The sequence below is a fragment of the Musa acuminata genome, chromosome BXJ3-6 (genome assembly GCF_036884655.1).
Source record: "Musa acuminata AAA Group cultivar baxijiao chromosome BXJ3-6, Cavendish_Baxijiao_AAA, whole genome shotgun sequence".
NCBI lineage: Eukaryota > Viridiplantae > Streptophyta > Magnoliopsida > Zingiberales > Musaceae > Musa > Musa acuminata.
In genome coordinates, this window is record NC_088354.1 from 15,665,658 (window position 1) to 15,683,842 (window position 18,185).

The 18,185-nt window shown below is 36.5% G+C and overlaps 1 protein-coding gene across 1 annotated transcript; it reads left to right on the forward strand.

The window, feature by feature from the left end:
• The first annotated feature begins 392 nt into the window (after positions 1 to 392).
• On the forward strand, positions 393 to 17,695 carry LOC135641600 (probable ATP-dependent DNA helicase CHR12). Its single transcript, XM_065157103.1, has 13 exons — positions 393 to 898; positions 1,772 to 1,925; positions 3,459 to 3,523; positions 7,231 to 7,425; positions 7,528 to 7,677; positions 7,843 to 8,238; positions 10,027 to 10,286; positions 10,363 to 10,581; positions 11,740 to 11,947; positions 12,034 to 12,187; positions 15,217 to 15,816; positions 15,928 to 16,648; positions 17,214 to 17,695. Exons 1-12 carry the CDS (start codon positions 641 to 643, stop codon positions 16,575 to 16,577), a joined length of 3,309 nt encoding a protein of 1,102 aa, XP_065013175.1. The 5' UTR covers positions 393 to 640; the 3' UTR covers positions 16,578 to 16,648; positions 17,214 to 17,695.
• The last annotated feature ends 490 nt before the right edge of the window (positions 17,696 to 18,185 follow it).

Consider the following 18,185-nt stretch of genomic DNA (forward strand, 5'->3'; position numbering starts at 1 on the left):
ATTTGTAGCCCACTACCCTTCTTGCTATTGACCCACTTAGTGGGTCTCATACGAGAGACGTCGAGGCTGCTCTAAATCGGAGCCAAATCCGATAGGGTTACCAGAGAGACTTGAAGATTCACAATTGGCTACCAGATGATGGATCTACTATATTTGGATTTCGGGTTAGTGTGTTCCAACTCCGACACCGGTCCATGTTTACCCTGCAATAGACCCAAAGATGAGGTTATAAAAATATAAAGCAAAGTTCACATAAGCTAAACAGAACAAAAAATAGAAAAGAAAAGTTCGCTCGATTGGTTCGGGTTCGGATCTACACTGGCGGAACCCGAACCAGACATCGGTCACTATATATAGGCATACATTAAGGGGTTGTGTAACCCTTGGCGAGCCAACATCCGAATCCGCTCCCCGTCTTGCGGAGATCTCCGAAGGATATTAGAGAGACGACAGGGGAGGAGGGGAAAACAAGAGCGAGTTCGATCGGTCGGAATCGGAAAGCAAACGCGATCTAAGTATATAATATATTTAGATTAGGAGGAGGAGAGCGCGGGGTGAAGCGACCGTTGCGGTTTTTTGAATTCGTCGGTGAATTAGAGAGGGATTCGTCGAAGCTGCGGCCGCTGCTCCCACCGCCGACATGGCGGCGTCGGTGGAGAACCCGCCCCCCTCCTCGAACACCCACGTCGAGGAGACCAAGACCCTCATCGCCGCCCTCAACCTCCTCTCCCGCAACCTCCCCCTCCCTCCCGACGTCCTCCGCGCCGTCGCCTCCATCTACCATGCGGCCCACGCCGATCTTCCCTCGCCGACCCCGGAGTCGGAGGCGGAGGCGGTGGCGGGCTCTCTGCCGGAAGAGGCGGAGGAGGACGGTGACGCTCCTTCCTCCGGCGAAGAGGTAGTCGGCCCCGTCTTTCCGTAAATGTTATTTCTCTTGATTCTATTGGATTTTCTTGGACATCTTTTTGTTTCGGGTAAGCTAAGCGAAACAATCGACAAAAAGATTTAGTTTTATGGAAATTTGTCATCTCTAGGGTGGTGTAATGTTCTGCAATTATACTACTTTAGCCAGCGGTAGATTAGTCATTAACACATCAAATTATTTGGAGCCCAAGATAAGGCTCAGTCTTGTTATTCTTGGAGAGTTGTACTCGAGGTACGACAACAGGTGGGTTATGTGTTAGGCTTTCTTGTTGCAATAGATCGAGTTTTAAGATCTTAGGTAGTTTCTAGTGTCTCATATCAATGTTCGTGAGCCTGAGGTATTTAAGTGGAGACTGCTGGTCAAGATTCTAGAACATGGTGATGCTTTTTTGGCAATTGGGGTAAACTAAGTTAGGGTAGTTTTCTCAATCATCTGCAAGTGCATATTTGTTCGCATTAGTTTATGTGCTTTGACCTTCAAAGCCACTCATAAGGAGGTAACTTGGTCAGGAAGAAAGGCCAACTTTGACAACATAATGAGATGAAAGTGCATAACTTATGGAGAAAAGAACCATGAGTCTCATCTGCCTGATTTTCAATAGATCGTTCATCTATGGAAGCACTTACCCTACTTTATTCTACTTGTACTGTATACTATCATTTGTCTAATAAGGGATTTAACGTGAAGGCAAGTTAACAGCTATATGCATTAACAATTCATATTTATGTGATCACTTTTTCTGTAGGATCTATACTTGCAGAGTTATTATTGCTTGTTAGTGCATCTTATAATTTGATTAAAAGGGTTGCACCATTTTTTTTTTCAATTCATACCTTTTATGTGCAGATTCATTTGGATCCAACTGGTGGGACTTTGACTTCAGAGGTTGAAGATGCATTGTTAAAGCAGCAACTAAGTCGCATGTCTTGTTCAGCATTGATAGAAACAAAAGAAAGTCGCTTTAATGGTCTAATTCAGCATCGTCTTGCAGAACTTGAAGGTTACTGAATTTTGAATTTGTAATTCTTTTTCTTTTGAGCAACTAATTCACCTGAAGCATGTTTTGTTGAATATTTTATGAAACTGTTTTGTGTTAATCGGTATTTTCTCCATAAAAGTTCTCCTTTTAAATTGTTTATACTAGAGTATGTTAAACACTTAACTAGTTATTTGCAAGATTGTCTATTGACTGTCTTTTTAGCATTACTAAGTTGCTGTTGTCAGAGAGCTGGGCAGAAAATCATATCTTGCATTGAAGTTTGATCATCAAGAGTCTAAAAGTTATTACCTTCACATTGTTGTCTTGCCTAATGAAAATTGATGATTTGTATGTTTCTTGTACTTGAAGCGTGAAATAAAGTAGGAAACCATCAAATAATTCTCCCAATTTTTCTGCTTCAGATCTTTAGCATCGCATATGGAAAGGATGATACTAAATCACTTTAGATATTGCACAAGGAAAGGAGGGTGGGTTAACTTGTACTAGGCTTGGTAAAGTTAGTATTGGGAGTATGAATTTCGAGTCATGTGATTAAAGGCTTGTTGTTTTTAAGTTATTGGTCTGGTAGGTCAATCATTCAAGTTTAATAATTTGTTCTGATATACTTTGTTGATTTTTGTGTTGAACTATTGATAGGGGTGAAAGTGGGGTGGATGATATCAATCCAAATTTATCTTTATATTTGGGTGGAACCAAGGATTGAAATATCGTACCATATCGGAGTTTCGATATTCGCTCGGTACGGTATGGTACTATATACCGAGCGGTATACCGTTCGATATATATATATAATATAATATATTTATATATAATATATATATATATAATTCGGCGACGTCGCCTCTCTCCTCTCCCTAGGCGGGGCAACGTCACAGAAAAACGAGGCAACGTTGCCTCGACGCCGCCGCCTCTATATATATATATATAAGTAAAAAAATCTTATATATATTTATGTATATAAATAAAAAAGATTTTTTCGGCAACATTGCCGAAAAAGGCGATGCCCCTTCGCCTTTTTTGGCAACGTTGTTGAGGTGACGCGATGTCACCTTTTCTCGCTGGGGAGAAAGAGGCGACGTTGCATATTTATATAATATATATATATATTATAATATATATATTATATATATAATACCGTTCGGTAGCGGGCGGTCCGTGTACCGGTTTGCTGACGGACCGGTATGTACTGCTCGGTACGAGCGGTATTATTCGAAATTGTAATCCTTGGGTGGAACCAGATACAATAAAATAATTTACACTTATTTCATATTCCTATTCGTATCTAAGTGTGGTTATCTAAAATTTTCTGCAAATAGATACAGATGAGTTGGGGCCAACCATGTTATGATATCTTTATTTCTGAACATATTTGGAAGTGTTCAATTTATCTACATTAGTCTAAGAAAAATTATTTTTTGATTGATTTCCTTTGTATTATATATATGTGTAGTACTTTCTCTTTGAGGAAAGAGAAAATATTCAAGTAAATTTTCTTTATTTTATTAGAAAATTCACATTTGTCTTGTGTATCAGTGTTACCGGCAACCAGGGGTGAAGACTTGCAAATGAAGTGCTTGCTTGAGCTCTATGGCTTAAAGGTAATAGAATAACTAGGAATATGTAATTATTGACTTATTAACAAGTTAGTTGTGCATTCATGCATTCTCTTCTCCATTTATGCCTATCAATGACTTATCTCATAATACTTAGCTAATTTTTGCTTTCATGTATGTTGCTAATGCATAGTATGGTTTTTTGATATGGATTTCCATGGATTAACCTTTTTTAATTATATTTGTTTTTGCATATTCTCCAAAAAAGATACACAACATCGAACTGTAGAAGATTATGAATTTTTTATTTATCACATTTAGATTAAAAAATGAATGTACAGTAATTCTATGATTATGATCAAAGAATATTCTTGAAAGAACAAACAACTAATTAAGAAATAATAAGCTACTAATTAGAAAGTCAATCAAGCTTTCTATGAGAGTGAAAGTTGGCTCTCACTAAGAATTTTTCAAGTCCTGAATGATTTTAGTCATAGATGTACTTACTGAGCATATTTGAAGAGTCTAGTACTTGTGGATTCCTTGCTGATAACATGATGTTTGAGTATTCTAAATTATCAGATAATTTGATAAGTGGATGAGTCAAAAGGAATGTGTAAACGTGGATTTGAGTTTCTGAGGGCTTCTATTGTGCCATATAGTTCATTGAAGCTGAATTACCTCCTGTTGTTAGAAGTCCACCACATGCCTATGGTGTGTCTAAATACCTTTTTATTTAATGCTGGCTTGTCTAGTATTTTAAAAAGGCACTTGGGCGCTCGCTTAGCTCACATAATTGTCAGGTGATGCACTTCAGTGAAGCATTGCCTGGGCACTCACCTAAGCCCAAGCGTCGGGCACCTCGGCTAGGCGCCCGATTGAAGGCGAGCAATTGAACTAGATGGTCAACTCTGGTTCGGTTAAATAGTAACTTGGTTTAATCGAACTAATTAAGCATAATAAATAGTAGCAGTAACACTACCCCCCCTTATGCAACCCCTGACCCATAAACCCTAGGTATTTTGTTGCCCACCCAACTCACCTCTAGTCTGGTAGCTGCCTTCGTGCGTAGCCACTAACTCTGCCATCGATACCCATGTTTGACACTTCCTTTGCCGTTGACGGATAGGTCTGAAGTTTGTGTTGTTGTAGCTTTCGTACGTAGTTCCCTCCGTCATCACTACTTCCGTGTGTAGCTCCTTCCGTTGTTGAGGGATAGCACTGCAACTTTCTCCGCTATCGAGAGATGCATTTGAAGCTTCTTCTGCCCTCGACGTTGCTGTCAGTAGCTTCCTCCACCATAGCTGCCATCGTTCGGAGGTTCCTCTATCATCGTCACCCTCTCCTTCCCCATGTTCCACCATCGGTTACTCTTTTTCTCCCCCTTTATTGTTATGACTACTGTTAACAGTGGATTAAGTACTATTAACAGTGGATTTTTAAACCTTAACTGATATTAAAAGTTTAAAACTACTATTAGCATATAATAAACTAAAATTGATATTAATCTTTAGAACCGTTGACCTATTTAGAACTAATTCTTATTTAGAATTACTAATCCTTACTGATCATTGTTAATCGTTATTTAGCAAGGTTCACAATACCATGGTGTACCGCTCGGTATAAGCGGTGCATACCAGTCCGACAGGGGACCGGTACAGGTGGTGCATCAGTATAACCTCATGTATCGTGTATCGGTACGTTCAATACGACCCGGTATAGCTCGGAACGTACTGTACCGACAGTTGGTCGGTACATCGGTATGGACCGATAAGACAAACCATTCTATTTAGAATTGTTATTTGTCCCTATTTAGCACTATTAATTTTTATTTATTTCGATTTTAGAATTGTTATTAGGGTTTTAGGATTAACGACAAGTGTACAAAGGAATACAGAAGATTCATCAAAGAATTCAATTTAATGTTGCATTTTTATGTATATAATCATATTTATCAATTATATTATATATTTTTTTATATTTTAATATTCTAAAGCGCCTCGCTTCGCTCGGATGAGCGCCTAGCGTCGTGGGTGTTTTGGAACCTCTAGCCTAGTGCTTTTAAAAACACCGTTGTTTGATCATTGTGCTCAACTATAGGTGCTTGCTCGAGTCATGTAGAGAAAAGTAGAACACTTTGGTTAAGTACCTTCAGTAATTCAGTTGTCCTTTTATTTCCTGATTTATCTATTTCATGTACCTTTAGGGCTTTTCGGTATAAATGGATAGATATTTCCGTGGGAATTAGACGGGATTTCATATTACATAAACAAATTATAACAAAAATATTTCTTCTTTATAGTATTTGAACTTAAAAAAGAATGGGTAGAGAAAATGAAAATGTACCATGAGGTAGAGAATTTGTTTTTTCTTTCCTTTCTGTTGTTAGAATAGAAGAAGCAAAATTATCTTATTTATTTTAAGAACTTATAATACTGGCTGATCAAGAGTGCATCTATCAGTTATCCTATCCTTTTCAGATGGTGTGGTCAAGAGGATGACAAAGGTCATAGGCTGGAGATCTGATGATTTGTTGATCATAGTGTCAAAAACTGCTAGAGAAGCAGTGTTGATGTTAGTGGAAGGATTGATAATGAGTAATCTCAAGAGGGTTTTCATTTTAAGGGAGTCCTATTTATAGTCAAAATTTGTCCGTAACCATCATCTGTGAAATTTTGGCTGAAGAAAGGAATAGATTTGCAAGAATTTATGGGAATAAAAAGGGAAGAAAGATTTCTTGGCTCATAAGGATTACCATGTTGAGACATGCTTAGTCGCATCACTTTTGCAATTTGCTGGCCAGCATGTAGGTGTTCCATTGGTGTAGGTACAGTTTATGCTGTGCAAGGAAATTTATGGGATGTTCATGCCATGTAGTGTCATACGTATGTGTATCAATATATTTATTGCGATAAAATCAAATATGATTTTTTAATTTAATTTATATACAAATCTGCATCATCTGATGAGTTCAAAGTTTGATCCAAAAGTTATTTATTGTCCAATCGACTGGCATGAGTTGGCATGGGTTGTAATGTATTAAGCTAGAAAAGTGTCAGCATTTTTATACAGCCATGTTGATTTACTGGCGCTTTGTTTGTGGTTCTGAGTTTTTTTAATATATGTTAAATGAATCTTGGGTAACTGAAGCAATTCAATTGAAAACTGTCAATCTAACCCAATCTGATCTATTTTCTTATTCTGATCACTCTAGTTCAGGGAACCTGCACTCGAGCAGGTCAGGTTGGTTCTGGTCAACCTGGGCAATCTTACATTTTTGCTTCCTGACTTTAAGCTTATTCAAATCACAACCAATTGCCACTATAGCTGCAGTGAAGAAGCTCATCAAGTATGAAGTTTGATTATTTCATGTGCTCAAGGTGTTCTCCAAGTATCTTATCTTGTTCCATGACTAGTTTGACAGACTTTGGTCAAGATGTTCTCTAATGTCAAAATACATGAATTAAAGATTAACTTATGAAGCAATTATTTTAAGGTAGTTAATTTATGTATTTATATTCATGGTTTTCTTTTGTATAATACATGCCAAAATACAGAGTTTTCATAATACCTGGTCCTTGTTTACTCTTTAATTCTATAATGTTGTCAGATGCCATTGTTGGTACTTGGTAGAGACTGCTAGGATGGATTTGAGTTTTTATCTCATTTAGTTGACCTTCTGTTTCTTTTGGAGATGTTGATAAAGGCTAAAACTATCCTCATGGCCAAGAATTCTTTTCTTTCTTTGTCAGTTAGTGGAATTGCAGAAGAAGGTGCGTTCTGATGTCTCTGCAGAATACTGTTTAAACAAGAAATGTGCACATCCAGAAAAACAATTGTTTGACTGGGGAATGATGAGACTACGATATCCTTTTAACATGTATGGTATTGGAGACAGTTTTCGAGTTGAGGCTGATGATCGTCAGCGGAAGAAAAGATATGCAGAGGTTGTTCAACTACCAATTAGTACTTTCTGAAGTTCTTTCTTTCAGTTATTTAATGGAAAAGTGTAATTACTTTGTTTTGCATTACAAAATTTCTCATTGCAGAGGATGTCAAGGTTGGAAGAGGATGAAAAGAACCAGGCAGATATCAGAAAGAGGAAATTTTTTGCTGAAATTCTTAATGCTGCCCGTGAATCTCAGTTGCAAGCGCAAGCTGTTCTTAAAAGACGAAAACAGCGAAATGATGGAATTCAGGTACAAATAATATTTTTACTTAATAGTTTTTTGAGACTTTTCCTTTGGGAATTATGTTATTTCGATTTTGAGATTTTTGCATTTAAATTTCGTCACCATCATTCATTCTTTTCTTGCTTTTATATGATAGATATATTAATTATTTGCAACTCTTTGGCACTACAGGCATGGCATGCAAGGCAAAGGCAACGTGCTACACGTGCAGAGAAATTAAGGTTCCAAGCATTAAAAGCTGATGACCAAGAAGCATACATGCGGATGGTTGAAGAAAGCAAGAATGAGCGCTTGACAATGCTCCTTACAAAAACAAATGAACTACTTGTATGCCTTGGAGCTGCTGTGCAGAGGCAGAAGGATGCAGATGGGCTTGAAGCTCCAAAAAGCTTAGAGTTTGAAAATCTTTCAAAGAACTCTCTCTCTACTAGTGAAACCCCAGGGGAGATGTCATTAGATGATGACAATGATTTCGTTGATGCGGATTCTAGCCAGAATAAAAAAGCAAATGATTTGCTCGAAGGGCAACGTCAATATAATTCTGCTGTTCATTCAATTCAGGAAAAGGTATGGAATAAGAATTTTATATTCCAGAGCTTCTTTTTTCTTTTGCTATTAACGGCTGTTGCTTAGGCTACATCATTTTAGGTCATTTATTTAGTATAAATAACTGTCTCATTGCATATCTAGATGAGAACTTAGCTACTATCAGAACTGGTTAATTTTCATAATACCAACTGGTTAAACTTGCACCGGCCCTTGGTGGTCAGGGAATTAAATTCCAGTTGACCCAATACAATACAAACTGGTATTTAGTGATCCGGCCAAGGATTGGTACTGAACCATATAAGTCAGTACCAATTGATATTTGATTTTCTCTTATCATTTGCTGTGATATGAGGTGATACAGGTTGGTAGACCACTTGATATATCCGCTCCATACAGGTCTAACTGGTCACAAAACCATGTGCTTTATGATTCTGAGTCACGGAAATAGATTCTGCTTATGAGATACAAGAGTGTATATGTTTGACCCTTCTCAAGCTCCACAGCTGTGGAGCCTTATCATCTAAGGTGAACCCAGTAAAGCAGTTGAGAATGAGTTCATAAGATGTAATTGAAGTTAAATAGGTCATTTTTTTGGCTGATCCTTCTGATGTTTCAAAATTGGTGAATATAGAACTTTATCCAGCCAGTTCTTATGAGCTACATGATTTGTACTTCCTCTACCTTTCAACTATGTTTATGCTCTATAATATGCTAAATATGATATAAAAATCCTTTATATAATTGCTTAACATAGTCTGATTGTTGCCTTCATCGTATGGATGAAACATTTTGCAACTCATCCAATAGCATTATTGCTGGAAGTACAAGAATACAGTGAAGTTTACATGTGCTAGGGGGGAGTAAGCTTGTTCATTGTTTTTTGCGTTTTTTTTTGTCATTATAATCTGTGGTACTTGGATTTTAAATGTTTTGCATTATGGTTAAAGTTGGACTAAACAAGGGGAACTTCAGAGATTGACAAAATAGATGGATATAAAGCTGAGTGTTGTCTGCAAGTGTAATTGTGGAATAAAGAGTTGAAAGGCCTCCTTGTTATTATAATTTCAGGATATTACATAGATTTTCAGTTATAACAGATATAATCAAGCAAAATTTCAGCAAAATACACTAAGTAAAACATAAAACTTTAGATAGAATCAATCACTAATCAATGAAGAATTAACACTTGAAGTTCAAGGAAGAAATTAGTTGTTGAGTCGGTGCCCTTAAAGTATTTAGCTTAGACTGTGCATTCATAGAGATATAACAAGTTTTGTAATCTTTCTCTGTCTTAATCAATCAAATATTAAACAAATTTAAGAATCAATCCAACTTTAATAAGAAAAGATGAAAAGGAAGAGGTTGAAGGATCAAGGGCTAGGTCTGATTTAAGATCAAATAAGAGAAAGTTGTTCAAGCTAATTTGGACATGGTAAAGAAGACCTGTAAATGCAATGGTCAGATGAGGTGAGCCATTCAAATTAGTGGTGCAAGGATAAACAAATGAAGCCTTAAAATACCTTGATACAGACAACAAAAAGGAATATGATGTTTTTTTTTTGTTGACTAGTAATGTTACATAGATATAACTCAATGGTGGAAAAATCCATGTAGCTGACAACAGCCTGTTGTTATTCCCATGGCTTCTTTCTTTTTTAATACTGACTCTAGCAAGTATCATGCTTCGTTTTCTTTTATAGTACTCTTCTTTTGTTTTTTCTCTAATTGCACAGTTCTATTCTTATAATCTGGTGGGATTTATAATCTAATCTAATGGCATTAGAAATGGTCTTCTGGAATCTGTAGGTAACAGAGCAGCCATCGCTACTTCAGGGTGGGGAGCTTAGACCTTATCAGTTAGAAGGACTTCAATGGATGCTTTCACTCTTTAACAACAACCTAAATGGCATTCTGGCTGATGAAATGGGTCTAGGAAAGACAATCCAGACCATTTCATTAATTGCATATTTAATGGAAAACAAGGGTGTTACTGGCCCACACTTGATTGTAGCTCCAAAAGCAGTATTGCCTAATTGGATTAATGAATTTTCAACATGGGTACCCAGGTACGTCTGGTAAAATTCAGCAACTGTTTCAACATGAATGCCTAGTTTTTCATAACATTCTGTTTATTTTTGTCAGTATTACAGCAGTACTGTATGATGGACGTCTAGATGAAAGGAAAGCAATGAGGGAAGAATACTCCGGGGAAGGGAAGTTCAACGTGATGATTACACACTATGATCTGATAATGAGAGACAAAGCTTTTCTGAAGAAAATTCACTGGCACTACATGATAGTTGATGAAGGGCATCGCTTAAAAAATCATGAATGTGCTCTTGCTAAGACACTTGTTTCAGGGTATGTCCTCCATCACTAGCTCAGTTATATAAGCTTGGTTCAATCTATAGTTGATGAGTACTGGGTATGCTTTGTCTATGACATAAAAATGCTTCAATTTAGTTCTGGAAACAGTAACACCTGCTGCAGTTGCATAAAGGATACATAGCATAAGCAATTTGATTTGCCAATCAATCACTGAAGAGTATCTTGAAAGGTTTAAGCTTTCTGTTTAGTGGAAAAGTCTTAAAAATACTGGTCCATGCTAGATACTGTCTTAGTATTAGACCAAAACAGTATGTTGGCTAAGGCACATATACAGATGGAGACAACAATGAAAAAGAGAACAGGGGATGCTGGTTAGTTAAAAATCTTTCATCTTCCTCTTTGATTATTGCTGGTGATCAGAATGGGTGCTGGAGATGGAATCTGGAGGTGAGAGTCAGAATCTCCTCTTCCTCTTTTCCCTTTTGGTCTTTGTTTTTCTTGCAACCTTTTAAGATGCCTCCAACTTGTGATTGAGCTTTAAAGATCCAAAGGCAATGTTGTTGTGAGCCAACTTGGAAAGTAAATAGTCAGGTTGATGTACCTTGCAACTTATAAATTTAAAGGAATTACTAGTGGTTTAATATCTATAGAACTGAGTGCTCCTGGATTTAGCTGTTGCAAATTGTTCCAGTTTGTCATTATTTGCTGTTGATCAGTTAGCACTTTTTGGTGATAAAGCACCATATAGCTATGGCCATTGCTCAATATTGAAAAGCTTTTTTTTTTTTCTCTTGAACATTATTCCTATTGGATCAAAATTCTGAAGGTTGCTTGGTGGTTGACCTAAAATTGATAACCAATATGCAGTACTTCTCACCTCCCTTTATGGCACTTTTGGGTTTTATGGCAAGTTTCTATTATGTCTAAGTGAACTTGTACAGGACACAACCGTAGTGGTAACCTGAGTTTAGCATTTTTTTGACGTGGTATCATTTGTATATGAACTGACTATAAGTTTTGGACTCTCTTTTACTTCTATCATATTTTATTTTATACTAATGCTTTAGGAATCCAATTTAAGATTGTCTTTTTTTTCTTTTCGATTAATGCTCTCCCTTTAATCTCCTAATTTCTTATTTGTTACTCTCTTCAAAACTTGTAATTAAGATTTGAGGGTTCTCTTATGTCCAGCTATCGTATCCGCCGGAGACTTCTTTTGACTGGTACTCCAATACAGAATAGTTTGCAGGAGTTGTGGGCATTGCTTAATTTTCTTCTACCGAGTATATTCAATTCAGTGCAGAATTTCGAGGAATGGTTTAATGCGCCCTTTGTGGATAAATGTGAAGTTTCTCTTACAGATGAGGAACAACTGTTGATTATTCGTCGTCTTCATCAAGTAAAATTTGATGCTTACATCTTCTGTCCTCTGGTTTGTCATTATCATGATAGCACCTTGCCTTATAAGATTATTAAAAATCTCAGGTTATCAGGCCATTTCTACTGAGAAGAAAAAAGGATGAAGTGGAAAAATATCTACCTAGCAAGATACAAGTCATTCTAAAATGTGATTTATCTGCTTGGCAAAAAGCATATTATCATCAGGTTACTGACATTGGAAGGGTTGGACTAGAATCTGGTATGTTAAAACATGATTTTTTTCATTCTTCTAATTGTTAAAAATGACATCCTTTGGTGTTGCTCCACATTTTTTCACAATGAGACATTATGTTATCTGGATATGTTGAATTCACTGTCAATGCGGTGAGCCCATAAAGAGCACATTGGCAATATTACCTATGCACTTGTGCAAAAAGGTTGGAGATTATGCACCTTTTGCTTTTTTAAAGTGGTTAATATGAAGCTTCTAAACTTCGCAAACATATGCTTTTGTTCCAAAATGCATTTTTTCTCTTTCATGCAAACAACTACTACTACAAAATCTAGCGCTGGGTTCCCAACTATACAAGTTTCTGTTTGATTACATGTATCTTTTTGCATAGCTGAGCTCTGTTTAGGATAGTATCCCTAGTATAATATCTCTTTTTATTGTTTATAATAAATATCTCCTAGGTTCGTTTATATTTCTTCTTAGACCACTAATCTAATTAAATGGTCTTATCTAATGGAAGAATCTATTATTTTTCTTTGGTTATATATATCATCCTAAAAGATTTTCTCTTATTTTTATCTTCAACTGTAGTTATTTCTAGTTGGTCATAAATGTAAAATTTCTAAATTCTATCTTTTCATTATCTATCTCAACTTCCTCTTCTAAACAACACTTCGTTTCTTGGCTACCAAGCATTTCAAATCATAAAATATGATTTTTATAGCCATTTAACAAAATTTATCTTTTAACCTAAGTAGCATATGATTATTATTAAAAAGAGAAGACTTGTGATCCTTTCCACCGTAACCAATCTGCTTTCAACGTGATAAATATTATCTTCAATAGTCTCATTGTCTTGCTGAGTTTGTAATAGGCATTAGTGGATCGAATCCTTAATAGGCACTGAGGAGTGTGTGTGCACATATTCCACCATAATAATTTGTATGAGGTTAATGCCAGACTTGAAGCCTGCTCTTAAACTTTTCTGGTGATTAGGTTTGTTGATTGTGATAGAGTTGTCACATTCCTTTTTTCAATGATTGTCACTAATTGTCAAAGTTTGTACTGTTAAATCAAAATGTTTTTTTTCCAAGAACAATTGTGTTTGCTACTTGTTCATTGTTCACTGCTATAATGTGGTCAGATTTAAGGATTGTTATGTCAGTCGAGATGGGCCAGCTCTTTCAGAGCTGTGCCAACAGATGGACAAAGCCAGTTTTTGCTTATGCTACTTGTCAGAAGGGGTATGAGAACCAGCCAGGCACAATAAGTACGGTGTCATCATGTCTGATTAAGACTTATTCAGATCATTTTATGGGTGAAATATCAAGTTTCTATATAACTCATAATTAGGTCTGAAGACTCTGAACAATGATGTGAACTGTAATAGGCAACTCACAAAGTGTCACTCATGATAAACCTACTTAAAGACATATTTACATGGGCCGAAACACCACACAATATGGATCCTGTAATCATCTAAAAGTTCGAGCATAGAACCAACCCATATATGTCCCAGTTACAATTTAAATTTATGGATTCAACCAGACATGACTTAAAAGTTTGAACTATAGCCTAGATCTATGGTGTACCTGGGTTGCGGGATCCTGTTCTAAGATCTATGATCATCTTGTATAATTTTCTGCTTTAACCACTTAGGAAAGAAAAGCGGTAGTCTTTAGGCCACAAATCTATTTGTCACTTAACAAATATTTCATTTTGGTCTAATGCCTCACAAATTGGTTGTTATTTTATTGTTTGACTTTTGTCTCTTTAATGAAAGTATGAAATATCTCCATCATCTTGTCATTGAACTTTTGTGTTTTCTGTATAAGTATGAACTATGATTTATCCTCAAAATCTTTGATGTGGTCTATTTTTAAATATTGGAGAGGATTTCTTTATGTCCATAAAAATGTGGTGTGACCACTACTTCCTTCTTTACTTTTCTATAGGCATGAAAAAATGCATATGTGCTCAACACTAGGCAAACAACCTGATTTCTAGCTACTTAATGAGTTCCCTGAGCTCAATATTTGGTTGCAAAGACATTTAAAACTATCATAACCTGATTTCTAGCATTTTCTATATTCACAGTAATGCCCAACACTAGTAAACAACTCTAAATGTGACTAAAAATCATTGGACTAAAGCAGCTAATCAGTCTTTAATAAAGCGCCTAATCATTGGACTAAAAATCAACAAAGCTGTCCAAAAATAAGACAATACCATCCAGTTTGACTCAGAACTACACGACTCAATCCAATACCTCATGAACTTTTAGTATCCTTTTTGGACAGCTTTGTTGATTTTTAGTCCAATGATTAGGCGCTTTAGTATCCTTTTGTTAAACATTAATTTGCTCCCTACTTTAGTTCTTCTACAGTCATTTCACAGATTCAAGACAAATATGTGCTTTGACACTTTGCAGGGTTTAGTTTAGAACCTTGCATTTTTATAACTGAATTGAGCATGGATTTGGAAGGAAAAAAAAAAAAACTAGCTGAACTTAGCATATTGTAATCAAATTTTCAGGTCCTTGTGTTATTTTGAAATTTCAAGACTTCTTCTCTTTTTTTGAATATCTAGTTGTTAGGTATTTTACATTGGACTTTTACTGTACCAGACCACTTATCACCACCACCAGCTGACACTGAAACTATTTAAATTTGCATGTCTGTATTCTGAAGATATGTGTGTTTATAAACTTGTACTAATATAACTTAGTTGCTTTTTTAAATGACACCTGTATTTTACTGCATATTTCCTGAATATGATGAGCAAAGATGACTCAATTTTCTATATGTTTTTCGCTTGCAAGTTATCTCAATAGAGTAAGATTCTTGTTCCATTTCCTCCTCCTGTGATGTTGACTAATAAAATTTAAATTAATTATATAGACCAAAATTAGTACTAATTTGCCTGTTTTACTGTCTTATTCATGTTAATTTATCATTGTGTGGGTTTGTCTTTCATTGTCCTTGTGTATTTTACATTGAATGTATTACCTTTCATCTGCCATGCATGACTTATTTTTCATTATCAACAACATTTAGGAATAAAATCAAAGAGTCTTCAGAACTTGTCAATGCAACTCAGGAAGTGCTGCAATCATCCATACCTATTCGTAGGGGATTATAACATGTGGCAAAAAGAACAAATTGTTCGAGCGTCAGGAAAGTTTGAATTGCTTGATCGTTTACTTCCAAAACTGCAGAGGGCTGGTCATAGAGTGCTACTTTTCTCCCAGATGACAAAGCTTATTGATATTCTAGAGATCTACTTGCAGTTATATGATTTCAAGTACCTTAGACTTGATGGATCTACAAAAACTGAAGAACGGGGGACATTACTCAAAAATTTCAATGCCCCAGATTCTCCCTACTTCATGTTTCTCTTGAGCACCAGAGCTGGTGGTCTTGGATTAAACTTGCAGACTGCAGATACTGTTATAATTTTTGACAGTGATTGGAACCCTCAAATGGACCAGCAAGCGGAAGATCGTGCCCATCGTATTGGACAAAAGAAGGAGGTGCGAGTCTTTGTCTTGGTTAGTGTTGGATCAATTGAAGAGGAAATCCTGGAACGTGCAAAACAGAAGATGGGGATTGACGCTAAAGTTATCCAGGCAGGGCTATTCAATACGACTTCGACTGGTTGGTTACTTGTGTTATATCGGAAAGCTGATTGTCACGTTCTTTGGAAATGCTTGTTTCCCTTTCCTTTCAAATGAAAAATTGAGATTATTGTTTGTTTATTCCGTGCAGCACAGGACAGGCGGGAGATGTTGCAGGAGATCATGAGAAGAGGGACAAATTCACTTGGGACGGATGTGCCGAGTGAGAGAGAGATAAACCGCCTAGCGGCTCGAACCGAAGAGGAATTTTGGTTGTTTGAGAAGATGGATGAAGAGAGGAGGCAGAAGGAAAGATACAGGTCAAGGCTGATGGTGGAAAATGAGGTACCTGATTGGGTGTATCCTAAAACCAATGAAGACAAACCCACAGTGAATCTAGGTCAAGATACTCAGGGCAGTGAGGTCAGTGGGAAGCGATCCCGTAAGGAGGTCGTTTATGCTGATTTACTGAGTGATGTACAGTGGATGAAGGCTGTAGAGAGTGGAGAAGATTTGTCCAAAATAACTTCCAGAAGAAAGAGGAAAGAACACCCTTCTGATGCATGTGAGTCTGCCTCTGAGGAGGTTGACCGGCAAAGCATGTCTGAGCATAGGAATGTTAACAAATATATACTTGATGAGGATGTTAGTGATGACTCACCAGTAAGATTGAAGTCTGGCCTACTTCACAACAAAGATGAAGGTGAAAGTGATGCCAGCAGTTGGCCTGACAACATTACTTGGAGGACCCACAAGAGAAAACGTTCAAACCATGGACTATCGAGTGCACATAGGATCTAAATGACTTCTAACATGATTGTTAATTTGGTTGAAATTGATTGACAGCAGTTGATAAAAGCAACTATCAAGAGGTAAATGCTTTTACTACTCGTTATTTACTGACCCATTTCTTATTTCTTAGATAAGGGGGAAAAAGAACCTTAATATTGTGTTGTTTCTCTCTTGTTATTAACTTCAGATGTACTTACCGTCCAAGATGAGCTGCTTCATGACCTTTGTATAGAGATTTAATAGTTAATGTAGCTGCCTAGGATGGGATCTGACAAGGGCTGGTGTCTAGCTATCTTAGGCCAAGTAATCTTCATTTCTATTATATGGACATGAGCCGTAAGTGATTATCAGTTATCTATCACGACAGTGGAAAACTACAATTTCCTTCTTAATATTGCAGATGATCCAGTTATTAACTTCTTTCGTTCTGTGAACAAATTTGAGTACTCGTGTATCTTTTTATTTATCCTGAGACTTTTTTCTCCTTTAAGTCAGTCGGGCTAATTGCATACGGTACAAATTATATGTCACTTTGATCTCTATTCGTGGTTGACTGTTTTTATAGTTGGAAGTATGGTTTCTCAGATGTTTTTTAGTTGAATTCTTGAATTCTCACATTGGTGATGAAGCTTTCTTTATTATCAGCATAGATGCAGTCAAGAGTACGAACTCATGCAGAGTCTGCCAGTCGGCGTGCCAACCGTCCCTTTTATAGTTGCCAAGTAAACAATCACATGGCATTTTGATGGTTCTTGTGACGCTCAAGATGATTTATGAAAGTCTTCATGTGTTGGTAAGATTCTTAATACCAAAGGCTGCTCTTGTTGGTCTCTCCTACTGAAACCATTTAACTCCATCTGCTTATCCATGTCGAATGACATGTTTTGATTCTGCCTATGCAACAGCAGTATGCAATCTGTTTCCTGTTGTAGGATGGCAGATTGTGGGAGAATTAACAGCATGCGTGACTGATCCACACGAAATGGTGCTTACCGTTGTTGTATGTTTGTTGATGGTACTGATTGCTGGACATGGGACTCATTGTTACTTTTGTCGATGAAATTGATTGCAGGACATGATATCATCATTGTTATCATTTTTTGCTCATTAACTTATCTGGTGGTAACTTTTGGGTTGTGAACTTTTGTTTTATGTTGACTATTATTTTTGTTCATTAACAGGTGTGCTTACCCTTAATGCTCATGAAGATGTTCTTTAAAAGTTTAAATCAAAACTGGCCAGTTGGCAAGGTCAAATATCTATCACAATCAGGTTGGCTTGTCTTGATTAATACTGTTTTGACCTCTATTCATTCCTATGCATGCTTCAAGTGTCATTTAAGGTATCACTTGGATGCTTGATGTTATTATTCAAAAAATTTAAACCTTAATCAAAAATTATTTTGACAGAATAAAGTTCACTCTAAAGGTCTTCACTTTATTAGATGGGAGACCAAGGTGGTCCGAAAGTTCAGTTCATAGCATTAGAAGTTTGAAAAATGCGCTTCAAGATTATTTATGTAAAATATGATACTGTTCATCCTTGGAATATATCCAAACTCCGAGTTGGAGTTAGGAATTGTTCTCTCTTTGATATTCTTACATAATGTTATATGTA